This window comes from Heterocephalus glaber, unplaced genomic scaffold (genome assembly GCF_053883595.1).
Source record: "Heterocephalus glaber isolate CG9 unplaced genomic scaffold, H.glaber_assembly_v1.0 deba00001472, whole genome shotgun sequence".
NCBI lineage: Eukaryota > Metazoa > Chordata > Mammalia > Rodentia > Bathyergidae > Heterocephalus > Heterocephalus glaber.
Window position 1 is genome coordinate 93,130,621 of NW_028258315.1, and position 14,659 is coordinate 93,145,279.

At 39.7% G+C, this 14,659-nt stretch overlaps 1 protein-coding gene across 13 annotated transcripts in view; it reads right to left on the reverse strand.

Annotated features, from left to right (window-relative positions):
- The window catches only part of Cfap20dc (CFAP20 domain containing), a 241,213-nt gene that overhangs the window by 54,005 nt on the left and 172,549 nt on the right, over nucleotides 1–14,659 (reverse strand). For all 13 annotated transcript variants that reach the window (XM_021244038.2, XM_004864448.3, XM_087182493.1 and 10 more), the window contains one exon: nucleotides 4,601–4,662. In XM_021244038.2, coding sequence (XP_021099697.1) covers nucleotides 4,601–4,662 — 62 coding nt within the window. The remainder of the gene's footprint in view (nucleotides 1–4,600; nucleotides 4,663–14,659) is intronic.

Below are 14,659 nucleotides of genomic sequence, written 5' to 3' on the forward strand. Positions count from 1 at the left end.
ATGCTGATGGAAGTCCTATAACAGCACAGGTAAGAGGACCGGTAAGAACACCCAAAAAGGGGGGAAGGGAGGCAAGGGGGGAGGAGAGAGGGAGGGAGAGAGGTAGGGAGAGAGAGAGAGAGGAAGGAAGAGGAGAAAAGAGATAATTAATCAGCTTTCCATTATTGCCATGACTAAGTAGATGGAAATAAACAACTTAAAGGGAAGAAAGGTCTGTTGCTTTGGTTCATGGTTTCAGTCCATGGTCCCTCGGCCCCATGCTTTTGGGCCTGTTGGGAGGCAGAATGTCGTGGCAGGAAGGTAGCAGGGAAGCTGCTCACCTCATGTCAGCAGGGAGGGGCTTGGCGAGAATGCAAGAGAATGAGCCTGCTCTTTGAGAACTTGGAGAACAAACTGGCAGGTCTTTAGCTAATGGCTGTTATTTACAATACCCACACTACATTAGGGGAATGAGATGTCTGCTCAATTAATATGGAAATCCTCTGCTGTGTCTTTGTTTAAAGGAGGAACATGTTAAAAACCCAACTTGGCTTAAAATGATCCAAACTTAATCATCTGAAGAGGAACATTAAATCCAAGTTCTGTACTGATTTTTACTTGTGAATCTTCTCTCTTTTGTGTTAGAAAAAAAACTTAAGCAATAGAAGAGAAGCACATTAAGTTGACTCCTGACCATTGGAGAGAAAAGGAAAAATGAAGCCACTGTGATGAGTCCGGAGTAGTGTGTGTAGGTTAAAACGACAGGCTAGTGTGCCTCAGCTAGGCTGGCTGAGCCAGCGGGAACCCAGGTCACTGGTTATTAATCATTTGTCAAAGTCTGCAGGGCTTTATCAGATAATTATAGTTTTAAGTATGTTTATATCATGCAAACATGTGGGAAAACTACAATAGATTCAGGCCCTAACACAATCTGTAATGACATTTAAAAATACTACAGATAAGTGATAAATCATAAAGCAAACACTTTAGAAATCATGCCATTTGCTACTGCTTGGGAATTCTAGAATTATTTTCTGTATTGTTCATTTGCATAAACATTTAGAACCTTACAAAGCCTTTGACTACATTCCTGGCTCTCCCTAACTTTCCAATGAGTTGTAAAATAGCAAATATAATCATCATTTGAAATGAAAGACTGGTTATCGACTCCATCCATATGAACAGACAACTAGAACGTAATCACAGCTTTACTGCACAAAATTCCTTCCTGAGCAAAAGTATTTGGTGCTGTTCTGAAGAATCTACATAAACATATAAATAGATGTGCCTAAGGGACAGCTCTAAACCCACAGACCAATAGATGGCATTTTAAATAAATGACTCGAAGCTGCAAACGACATCCATTTTGCTCTGTTTGGCAGCATGCAAGTTTACATGCTAGAAAACATTTCTCAACATGAATGAACTGTGAAATTGTTTCCTGCTACCCCACTCTCCTCTAAATTGTATTAGATTATGTTAGCTGCTTCTGCACCTTGTCCTATAGGCTGTCAGTGCCCCAAGAGGCAGCAGTGCTGGATGCCGGAAGCAAGGGCCCCAGCATCTGAGGTGTGAGCCAGTGTGTTGGGAGAAAATAATGGGAAATACCACTCCTTGCCTAACAATGCATGGGGAAATGGCTTTGCTACAAACCTAGACACGCCAGGGAACGAAATGAGATGAACCATATGTATTTCAATTCCTAGGCTGTAATCTTCTCAGGGAAATGATTACCAGTGCATCCCACTCTGATCCAATGTCAAGCACTACCCTGTGAGTGTAAGCGAATGATTTTACTCTGAAGAAAACAATGTATGAATGTTTGCAATGTTCTAGCTATTTTCAACGTACAGCCAACTCTTCAGAATTCGAATTTCCCTGCTTTGTGGATTACATATGATCATTAATTTTAATCCTGCACACACAAAATGAAGAAGGTAATTGTGATGCAGAAATGAAAATTCAGAGCAAAATGTAAACAAAATGAAAGACTGGGGATATTGATTATTCTGTTACATTAATGAAGCTGATTGAAAGTTGATTCTCTAGATCTGTATATATGCGCACCTGAGCAACACAATGTAAAAGTTGCAGGTATTTCTCTGAAGCTCCTGTGGCCATTTTCCTTCCCCAAGGGCACTGGCATGCCCTTCGTTCTCTTGGTGGATATGCACGCACTACCTCGCCCACCACTCTAATCTCAACCACACCTAGTACCTGCTTTTTATACAGTGGCTGGAGTCTCCATGTGGAGAGCTTTCTACTCAGGATTCAGTGAGATGCTTGTTTATTCAAGACAGTGTATTTAGAGACTTACTTTTTCATTATATCTTTCTTATATTATCAGTATAAAGTTTAATTTTAAAGTTCTTTATTTTGAGATATAAAGCATGGAATACTATTTGTAAGAAAGTAGTAAAGTCAATATTCATAGCTTTCAATTTTAAGCTAAATTACATATACTGTATCAGTGATGGTGAACCTTTTAGAGCTTTCTATGATAACAAAGAGCCAGCCACAGCACATGTGCCATAGGTTTGTCACCACTGTATGATTGAGTTTATCCCATTTTATACGATGATAAATGCTGACCTCCAAATTTTATAACCTTTTAAATTTATGGCCCAATAATGCCTTTCTGCTAATTCTCTAAGCTGCTAAATTCATGAACCAAGAGCCAAGTCATATAAATGCAAGTTTTCTGAATTGTTATATAATTTTTTTCTAGGAAACTGTGGCTAACAAACTCACGAATTGGGTTGATAGCATTTTATTTTTTTGCCTTAGAATTTCTCTTTATTTCATTCTGTAGAAATGTAAATTACTTTTTCCTGAGTGGACATTGAATTGGTTGCATAAGATAAACTGTCTGTTCTACTGGTGAATTTTCTTATATGTTAGCCATAGCTTTATGATAGTTTATCTTTGGGGATCAACTCATAACAGAGACATTTAAAGTCCCATACTACCACATCCAAATATTCATTCATTCATTCATTCATTCACCCATCTAATTTTTCTGAGAATGTCTTCTATACAGCTCAAGGAAAGAAAAATAAGTAGTGTGACCCTCTGGGACTGGTTTTTCCAATCAAGTCTATAATGAGTCCCAAAAGGTCACAGGATCATAATATTGGAATTGACCTCAGAGAGCATATACCCTAAACTCTTTCTTTTATACATGAGGCTGTTTAGATTATTAAATGACACCTGGAGAGGCTGAGATGCTACACGAGGTTGGTGGCAGGATTAGAATAAGGATTAGAGCCCCTTTTCTCCTTTTATTGCAACAAAGGTTCCAATTTCTAAAATATTTTACTATCACTCTCACTGCTAATTGCTGATTGGACCAGAAGTGGATACTTGGTCCAATGTAGGCCAATCACATGCTTTCTCTTGGAAAATAAAAATTGGAATTCAGACACTGTCAATCTCAGCATGTACTTTGAACTATAATATGTAAACTCACGGGCTGTCACCATCTGTGGACTGAGGAGCAGAGAAAGCTAGCACTTCGAGGAATGGAACAGAAGGGAAGATACAAGCAGAGACAGATCAAGGATCCTGCCTGGTTGCCTGCTGGCTTTTTTTGTTTCTAGTTTCAAGCCTCTCCTGAGGCTTGGTTGTCCTTTGATTCTGGGACACAGTCTTGTGTTTTTATTTAACACATTCTTCCTGCCTTTTTTCTCTCCCTTTGTGCCTCTCTTTCAAGATGAGCCATGTTGTTTTTGTTACATGTAACCAAGGAATCTTAATTCAGATAGTAGAGCCACAGCTACAATGGTATCTTTGATTTCAATCTACTAAGTGGGGCTACCCACAGGACAGCTTAAATAGCTTGATAATAAGATACATTTGGATAATGAGATGAATTCCAATAACTAAGACTCTGAATGGAACTTAGAATAGACTTTTCCGTAAATTCCTGGTATTGATTTATATGGAGCTTATGTAACTATCAGAAAGCCATATAACACTATATTTATTTAAAAGCCCAATTTAGACTTGCTTGTTCCTAATCAGCCTAAAATTATGAGGTTTTTCTGTGCTGACAAATAATTGAGATGCTAATGGTATTTTTAAATAGAATAATTTTGAGATTATAAACGTCTGAATTTATGAAAAAGAGAATGGCCATTTGAACTAAAAAGGTATCTTGAAAAAAATTATATATATATATATATATATATATATATATATATAATCTATGCCTGAAATGCATTAACAACCAAATATCTATATTTATGCATGTAAAATAATAATGAATAAAACAGTACTTAAAGAGGGCTCCCCATGTACTAAGACTGTGCTAAGAATCTTTCAGGTGTTAGCTCATTTGAACTTCTTCAAAATACTACGCGCAGTTACTACGCCTGAAGCTCGTCTACTTAAATGATTTGGTCAGTCCCACAGTGAGGTAGCTAAACCTGGGTAGACTGTAATCACTACTCCACAGTTTTAATAAGAAAGTAGATAAAGCAGGACTTTAAAACAAAAGAACTTTAGAAGTTCCTTAGGTGTTTTGGAGAACAATTTCATGGAACCAAGGAAAACCATGATTTTCTAAGCAGTCTTTTTTCTTTTTTTTGAAAAGGTCATTTAGAGTACTAATAATTCTTACCGGGGGTTAGAAGGAGAAGGTGGATTCATTTCTTTCTGATAGTGACGACCCTGGTTGACAGGCTGTAAAAGACAAAACATTTGTGAGGTAGGTATGAATCAGTGCAGTGCTCTTTATATATTTTTTTCACACACATTTTCAGTACTGTAATTTTTTCTGAGACAATTTGCAATGAAGGGCTGGGTTTACTTTCCATAAGAGGCAAATGTTCTTTGGGAGATCCCACAAACAGCAGACACTATGAAAGAGAATGCGTAAGTTATTTAGTTGCCAATGACTGGACTCAGTAGCATCTACAGCGTAATTAAAATTCATTTGTCAGAGTCCTCCTTCTTGTGAAATTTTTATTCTGTTATCATTGGTTGATATTTCCAGACAGAGCAAAACAAAACAAGGCATTCTGAGGCCCGAGTGCCACAATGAAAGCATGAGCAGTAAACTGGAGACCTAGAAATACAGAAATCTGTTTCTGTTTCAATGTTAGTAAGTTTGCAAGGATATTATTACCATTAATGAGAATTACACATGCAAATTTAGGCCGAGGTGGTAATTTCCCCAAGTGTATAATATAACCGTAGGCAATGATCAGTGAGCTAAGAAAAGTGATGCTAACATCTAACAAAAAGGTGAAATCTCAATTTTTCCTTAACAAGAAACCTTTAAATTACTATTTTATAACATAGCCAGAAAACTACATCCTATGTAGCCTTAAATACTTGACTTTAATGGAATTTGATCTTTTTCTTTTATTCTGTAAAGGAAAAAATATTCCAATAATTCTCTTTTGAACATCAGCTCTAGGGAGTTTTCTTATGTGGTTAACGACAATATAATCTTAATACAAAAACTGCATTTTTAACATTCTCATTTTATTACAAGTTGAAATTTAGTACACATTTTTGTTTTGTTTTGTTTTTTGAGACAAGGTCTAGCTGTGTACCTGAGACTGACTTGAACTCACTACGTAGCCCAGACTGGCCTTGAACGCTCAGTGACCCTCCTGCCCTAGGCCTCCCAAGTGCTAGGACTGCAGGTGTGCACCACCACGCCCGGCTGGCATACATTTTGAATTGGACTCAAAATGTTACTTCCTTACCCAAAGGCTTTGGTGTTAAAAGCTTCCCCAACCCTGCCTGGCAAGTGCGAGGTCCTGAGTTCAATCCTCGGTACCAAAAAAAAAAGAAAGAAAAAGCTTTCTCATCCACAATAACGTGGCCCCACAATGCTGACCTCAGTGTGGAACACAGTGTGGCTGTGATGCCTGTACATAAAGAGTCTGTATTTCTTATATTCCGCATATTCCTTATTTTAATGGGTCCTAAAATATTAATGACATAGGTGATGGGAATTCTTGACAGTAAACTGTCTTCCTCTATGAATAATCTCTTGGAAGTATCCCTTTAATTTAAACAAACACCCTGTCTGATAATCACACTCACTTAGCCTGACTACCTGTGATGCACCGTGAATTTAAATGTCCTCAGATACTTTGGTAATTGAACCAATATCAATGCATTACCATTTCAGTAATAACAAACAACAGCTTGGAGAAGAGTGGAAGGAAAAACATGTCATAAGACATATTTGATCTCACTAGAGAAATAAGACTTTCAGCAATTTGCAAGTGAAATTTAGTTCTATGATTTAGGCTTTATTATATTATGGCAAAAAAAAAAGAAAGAAAAAGAAATTAGCAAGCAGAGAGCCTAAACAGTTCTTTGCACCAACTCACACTGGTATAGAAGTACTCCCGATAATAAATTCATTGGTATTCGTTCTGTGTTTCAGCTGAACTCAGGCCTCCAATGAATGGGAGTCTGTCTATTTATTTTCAGAGGCATTTCCATAACTCTCTAAGTATTACAGTCTTGACATTCAGCCAAATGTCCATTTCTTAATTCTATGCTGCTAATTCTATTTATACTCATCCCAACCCCTTATTTCCAATGACTTACTCCAGCCTCTGGGAAATACCCATCTTGTCTGTGCCTCAGTTCTCATTTCAGACTGGTCCCTCTCTGTCTTTGCTCATGTTTATATAAGGGATTTAGTGATACATTAGTAAAAAAAAATACAATCAATAAAGCATGCATAAAAACATTCATAGTGATGTTTAAAAAACAAAAATAACAAATGGAAGCTTTTCACGGTAGTAAGTGCTGCAGATATAAATAGGTACAAAGGCGAATGACTGGCTGTCGGAAGCCAGCTGTCCCCACACACAAATGGATACTGATGGGGTACTGGACACGCTACTCCAACATGTGGCACTGTAACATGTGAGAACAGCACAGAAGCAGGAAGGCCACTGTCACCTTCCCTCGCTCTGCCTTTCCGAAACAGGTCATAAAACACAGGAAAGACTTCCTGATCTTCTCTGAAGCAGGTCCTAAAACCTTCATGTGAGAGATACTTTCCCTACATCCAGAAGAAAGAAACATCCTTATCTCTGAAGACAAAGTGTCTCAGAGAAGAAAATGAACAAAAGGCCTTGCTATATCTCTCTCAGTTTGTCCACTATTTCTTCATGACACTCTACTTGTTGTCAAACCTGGCATAAAAATACATATTTAACCATTTATTTGGGTCTTCATATGGAGGTTTTTGAATTATGTATGATTTATATTAAATAACTCTGTATGCTTTTTTCTTGTCAATTTGCCTTTTGTTACAAGGGCCCTCAGCTAGGAACATAGTATGGGTGAGGAAAAGATACTCCCCTCCCCCCACTGTATGTTTCTGTACATATGTAGGAGGAACTCTATTTTTAGGTAGGTAACATCCAGTAAAAGTACCAATAAAATAAAATAAAATGAGTTTGATTTTGGAATTCAGCCATATCTAGAGAATACCATAAGCAGATACAAAGAGACAGCAATCAATATCTACAGATAAGTATGAATAAGAAATAACAAAAGAGCAGTAACTGATATTTATTGAGCCCTTCTCAGTGCTCATTCTTGATAAATGCGATCGCACTCAATCCTCACAGCAACCCTATGAAGCAGATGTAATGGACAATTCCTTGTAACAGAAGAGGACATTCAGACAGTGGGTGCTAACCATGGTCATGCCTGCCAGGAGGCAGAGGGGCCAGAAGGCGAGCCCAGTCAGGTCCCACAGCTCAGCCTCTTTCATCACTGCTCTGCAGTGCCCAATCCAGCCCGGGAGTTCAGGGAGAGGGTTAATCCCCCAATCCTATACAACACGTGTGGCAAAATCCATTATGACAATTTTCTTTTTCTTTTTTTTTTTTTTTTGGTACCGGGGATCGATCTCGGGTCCTTGAGCTTGTGCAGCAGGCGGCAAAACCACTGAGCTAAATCCCCGGCCTTTATGGCAATTTTCATCCAGGAAAAAAGTGACCCTGAAACACATTTATTTGAGTTCTTGGGGACTTCTATATACAGCATCATGTCATCTGCAAATAATGACAATTTGACTTCTTCATTTCCTATCTTTGTTCCTTTTATTTCTTTCTCTTGTCTAATTGCCATGGCTAATGTTTCCAAAACTATATTGAACAAGAGTGGTGATAGTGGACATCCTTGACTTGTTTGAAACACATTTATTTGAAACATGTAATACTATCACCTCCTTACCTTAAACTCATTGATTTAATTCTCATGATATATTACTAAATACTTAAAATTAAAAAAATAAGTTTTGTCACACTGCTAAATTTGGGACAAACGTAAGATATAATTGACAGTACTGAGAACAAGGCAAGTTTATTTCACGGAGTGAGTTTCGTAGTCACAAACAGAATAACTTGCACATTTCAGTATTTTCTCCTTGACTACAGACATTACACTGACTCTCGTATCAGCTGTCGTATATCATTTCTATAGTTGTATTAAGTACATCTGCTCATCTGATTTATCTGGAGCTTAGCATGATCAACAACTTACCCTTTTAGTTTAGGGGATTAAAAGAAAACTCATTACACCTAAAGAGAGCTGAGAAGTTAATGAATCTGTAGATCAGAAGATACTAAGATCTGTTAACTGTAGGACACCTGAAATGCCATTAAATTATACATTCGGAACACACGACAGGCAGGAACCATCATGCAAAACAGATATGCTCTTGAGCAGTGGCACAGATCCCAGGAATGTGGGAGAGGTCCTGTTGGTGGCGCTGTTGCTATGCACTTGTGCCAGGAAAACAGCACTCAAAATTAATGCCACCAAGGACAAGCAAGCAGTTTTGCTTTTCTATGATCAACCTGCTAGAAATTTTGGAGTGAGGGAGAGAAGTGAAGGCTAAACAAGAGAACATGTGATAAGATAATACTGCTACGTTAAAAGGTAAAGACAATATTTTTATGTCTTTATGTAAAACCAATGAAAGTGGCAGTGATGTTAAAGGTTAATCAAGACTACAAATAACCTGTCTAGGAAACTCACCATATACTTCTAATTTTATTAAGTGGGGTTTGCCTGTTTTTCTCTAAATATTATGCTGTTCAACATGCCATATTGATGGATATTTGCAATGAGCTTTAAAATTTTTTTCTTTTTTTTGGGGCCAAGCTCAGAAGACTTGTGTGCTTGATACTAGATTATGGTATGGGAATTTCTCAACTTGCAGGAATGATGGCTCTGGGGCTCTGCTCAGGGGGTAGCATATGCATTATAGGCATGCTTTCCTTGAATGTAGGTTTTTGGAGGGACAAAGAGAATGAAATCCTGAGAGAGCCCATCTATAAAGCTCTGCTGGGGTCGGTCTGAGGTCCCTGTTTAAGCTCACATCAAAACAAGCACAGGAGAACTGCTGCCCATCCCTATGGCTCTCAGTAGAACAAAAAGGGAAAATGGCTCAGAAACCTTTCCCCAGTACCAAGTGGCCCTCTGAGGAGAATACCCTCCAGGGAGCCGCTTTACAGTCCCGAGCGAACTCACTCTGCTAAGCCTTAAGCACAAACATGCATTCCCTGCACTCATTCAGTCCCCATAATTGCAATACAGGACCCTTTCTGTTATTCCCCTTTTATAGGTGAATCCAGTAAGCGGCAGAGCTGGGATATGGGCTCATGTGGAGTTTGTATTCTTTTGTTCATCATGTGAAGCCAGGTCTATCACTAGGTGCTCCTTTTGCTTAAGAAGAAAACATACACACACAAAGACACACACACACAAAGACACACACACATACACTATGGCTTTATGCTACTGCCAATAAAAATCTCTCACCAAGATGAAACTCACTTAAAAACTCATTGTAACTAACTTCTAGCTTTCCTCCTAAGGCTGCCTAGAGCTCAGTTTTTGAATAAATCTCAAGGGTTATTCCAAACAGAAACCCCCCAAAATTGATTAGTTGTAGTCTGGTTTACACAGAAGTTGTAAAGTATTGTTTTAATTGAATTTGGTTCTAAGTCAGAAACTTTGAAAAATTTATCTGTCAAAGGCCAATGGATTTCTCAGTAGACTTGATTTATTTAACAAGAGATGCCTACAAAAGCCAATTTGCTACGAGAAATATGGTTACATTTAATTAAACTTTTAAATGACTAATTTATTATATCTAAATACCTTTTAAACAGTACATATTACTCTGAACTGTACAGAGACCAAGGAAAGCCAAGGAATCAAAACATATAGTAAACACAATAGATCCTGCTAAAGACTCCTCATTTTATTGTGCATCGGCTTTCAGGTTTCCGACTGCAATGTGTATGTGTGAAGCTGTCGGGTAAAGATACTGCACTGAGCGACCTGCATACATCTCTCTTCCTTAGTATTGAGCATTAGGCCCTGCTCCAAGGCAGACTTTCCTTTGGATGTCTATTTGATAGCCACTTAGCAAATTTTGAATATAAAATGCCACCTGTGTCACTCAAGAATTAGTTTAGCAAAACGAATCTGATGTTTATATTGGATTTTAGAAGAAAATTACCTTATTTTAGAGTTAAAAAAAAGAATTTTTTGGTATTACTGATTGATCCATTCAAGCAGTACCTGACCACCAGCATCGGGGCCTCAGTGCCAGGCTCCAGGCCCAGTGGGAAGGTGTGAAAGGCTTGAGGCCTGCTCAGTCTTCAAGGAGCTCACACCCAGGCCTGGGTGGGGTACTGATAACAGTTACTGCTGTGGTCAGTGCTGCAACTGAGCCTGCTGGGAATGGGGGAGGCTGTGCATAAGGGCTTTGGAAATATCTACTTTTCTCTTAGTTTGTGTGAACCTAAAACTGCTCTAAAACACATATGCTTTAATAAAGTTAGCCAACAAACAAACAAAACAAAAACTGCTAGAGTAGAGAGCTGCTAACAACAGACTGTTAGGACAGGGACCTCAGTAAGCTGAGATAAGCCCTGGGAAAATTGGAGCACAGGTGAAAGACGCTCACAAAGTTTGCCCCAGGAAGCTAGAGGGCAGGGGCAGGCTGGTCTCCTGATGCCAGAGGCCTAGCTAAAAAGCAGCAACCACGTTGTTTCAAAGGACAGGGCCTGAGTAAACTGAGACAGTCCCTGGGGAGATGGGGTGCAAGGGAAGTCTGTTCCTCCTAATGTCAGAAGCCTCGCTAAAAGCTGCAACTTCACTGTTTCATTGTGTCATTTTTGTGTGCACACCAAAAGGCATTCAAACCCCGAGTTTAGGCTCTTCCCTGGCATCCTCCCTGGGTGCCCTTCTTGGTTAGCAAGAGCTTTTCTTTGTTCTTTCTACTAAACTATACAGGAATACCTTGGTTCGAATATGCTTCTGTTTGCAAACAATTTGGTTTGTAAACAAAAGCCCAGCAAAATTCTGCTTCTGCTCAAACTGCATCAAGTGACAAACACAACCGTGGCCCTCTTCCCCACACAAACAGAAATGCAGCCATCCCCAAAATCGTAAAGCAGATTAAGTCTGTAAACTGAGGTACCACTGTACTTGGTTTGTTCTCCACCACTGTGTCTTTGGACTTCATTCTTTGTCATCTCTAGGACAAGAGCCCAGAGGGAGGACAGAATTGGTTACATCTTACGCAAGCTGATGGAGAAACAAAGGCATAGGAGGAAGTCATTTTGTTAAAGGAGAGACTGTGCTCACCTTCACAGACTTAATTCTGCTCCTCTGTGGAACCTGAACTTCCTTCCTCCCTCTTGTCGACATGGTGAACTTGCACTCACTCTTGAGCTCTGGCTTAGCTGCGGCCCTCTCTGCGCAAGTGTCCCTGAAACCCACAGGTGCAATGAAGTGCTCCCTCCCACATGTTCCCGAAGCTCTCTGCTCTTTCATCACTCACTACCCTGGATTCAGTGACCTTTTACTCTGCCTCCCTCTAAAACTGTGAGTATCTCAAGACTACTGTATTCTTATTTGTGTTCCCAACACTCAGCCTAGTCCACAGCACACTCTATCACTTAAAAATGTGTGCGATCAATTAATATAAGGCAAACAAGCAAAAGAAGGTTAATATGGAGATATTCCTGGTCTAGGGATACAGAGGAAGGAGCGTTCCTCACAGGGAAGTCTGCAGGAGGGCTGGAGGGCTTTGGAGCTGTCCTGGGGGAAAATCATGTGGCGTGTTGCTGTTTGCAGAGTGCATTTAGGAGATTATAATTGTAGCCAAAACACGGAGTGAAAGGTGGGGAGCAATAAGAGATGCAGCCGAGATGGGGGAGGTGTCAGACCATGGGGACCCCTGTGCGACAAACTAGAGATGCAATGGGAGCCACCGAAGGACTCGATGAAGAGATTCACTGAAGAGACTGGATGCAGGCGTTAGAAAGATCACTAGTGTCATGGCTGAGTCTAGACGTCCCCCAGAGCCTCATGTGGTCACTGGTGGGGATTTCTCAGAGGTGGCTGGATCTAGAGTGCGATGCTGGGATCGATTCATGGTGCAATGCCAAGAGCACTAGGATGAAGGGTGTGAGTGCTACCTGCCCTAAGTAGCCTGGATAAGACACATGGGATAGAAAGAGCTGTAGTCATCCCTTGTTGATTTGCTACCTTCTGCCTGCCACAAATTTTTCTTCTCTGATGCTGGTCTGCCATGCTACCCTGCCATGGAGCCAGCCAACTATGGACTGAAACCTCTACAAACTGTGAGCCAAATAAGTCTTTCTCCTTTAATGTTGGGTGTTGGGTATTTTGTCTCAGCAAGAACAAAAGCAACTAAAACAACTAGTATAGAAAATAATGGAAACTAAGCTTTGTTTATTAAGTGCTTATTATGTTTCAGCCATAGTTCTGAGGGCTTTACGTGGCTTGGATTTGAACCAAGAATAGATATTCCTAACCATCATGCTATGGTGCTTGGACTGGAGGCACAGATGTTGACGAACTGTTGAAGGAATTCAGGTGAAAAATAACATGGCAAGGCTGTGATATTTGGTAGTGAAGCAGGCGTAAGAGGTGAAGAGTGGTGTCTCAGGCTGTGGAGACCAGTGGACGTGGGCAGTGAAAGAGTGGGAGAAGGGGCGATCTTGCCCAAACCAGTGTGAACGGTGGTGCCACTCACTGAGAAGAGGAATAGGATAACATTTTGATAAATAAAGTTGTGAGCTCTTTCATTTCTTCTTTTTCACTATCCCCATACAATTTTTATAGAGAAAGGCATCCACTCTCAGACAGCAACAATGCTTGCAAATTGCTCTATTTAAACTCTCTATGAGCGGCAGGATGCAGAGTTCATTAGGGAATGCAATTTCCCATTTGTGGATAGTTTCAGTATTGGAATAGGCTGAATTTGATGCAATAATAAACATATCTTGTGAATACCAGAGGTAGGATTTTCAATATTTTCTCTGCCCGAGAAAGAGACTGTTTTCAAATAGAGGGGTTATTAAGTTCATTACTAATGGTGTTATTTTTGGCCGTATACTTTAAGAACAGAATAGTTGTCATGCAGGAGACTTCTGTCCTTGCCAAAACAGGCCAGTGATGAGAACATGGTATCCAGGGCAACCAAGAGTTCAGATGTCTCGGTCCATAAATAATCATTCCTCTGCTTGCCCTTCATAATGCTGGTCTCCAAGCTGCTTCACAACAGAATGAGCTCCATCAGGAGGCCACTGTTCTCTTACTTGTGGCTTAAATGACTGCTGAGGAATATTTTATAAGAAAGGCAGTGTTTCAGCTCCATGACAAACTGCAGTAGCAAAAATCTGCAACTGACTCTTATGATCTTGGCTCTGGCTAAAAGGATACTCAGAAGCCAGAGTAAGGAGAAGACAGGTATGTATTCAGGTGTTCTGTGTGCTTGATGGCTGTGTTTCGTGAAAGCACAACTGAGGCACGGGAGACTTGGAGGATGGACAAGGTGGAGCTAACAAGCACTAATTAAGGCGGATATTTCCTTCCCTTTCACATCTGGAAACCAACTAATTCCTCTTCTATTAAAGACTTGCAAGTTCTCTCCAGGGTACAGAAATCGCACCTTTCATGGACCATCTTTAGCACACATTTGACAGCTACGTTATAATATAATATGAAGAAGTTGTCACATCACAGTGGTTAGGGGCTCAGGCTAGGAGTCAGGCCACGCCAAGGGTGAATCACTTCTCCAGAGCCTCAGTATTCTCTCTGGAACAGGAACTCTGTGCTCATCACACAGGGCAGCTGTACAGAGTATGTAAGGAACACATGTTAGCACTGGGTGCCAGGGCCTCTGAGATTTCTAAGATCTGTAAAGAGGTTGGAGACCTCAAAAAAACTGACTTAAACATACAAAAAGTAAATTGCAAAATTAATAATTATTTATTAAATACTTGAGACAACATCCACTGTCAACTATACTTCAACTCAGTCTTCACACAGTTATATAAAATGTGAATCAAAGTCATATGATTTGAAATTTTTCTTCAGAAGTTATATAGCAAAAAACTATACTTATTGTTGGATGAAAGGATATTTTAATGTTGGATATGATGTTGAATGTGGGTTTTTTTTTAATGATTTTTATTTATTTATTTATTTTTTGGTATTGGGGATCAAACTCAGGACCTTGAGCTTGTGAGGCAGGTGGCGGCACCACTGAGCTAAATCCCCGGCCTGAATGTGGTTTTATATGTAAGTGTTCTTTGACTTATGAAGATTTTAAAATGGCTCTAGGTGCTTAGGAAAATGG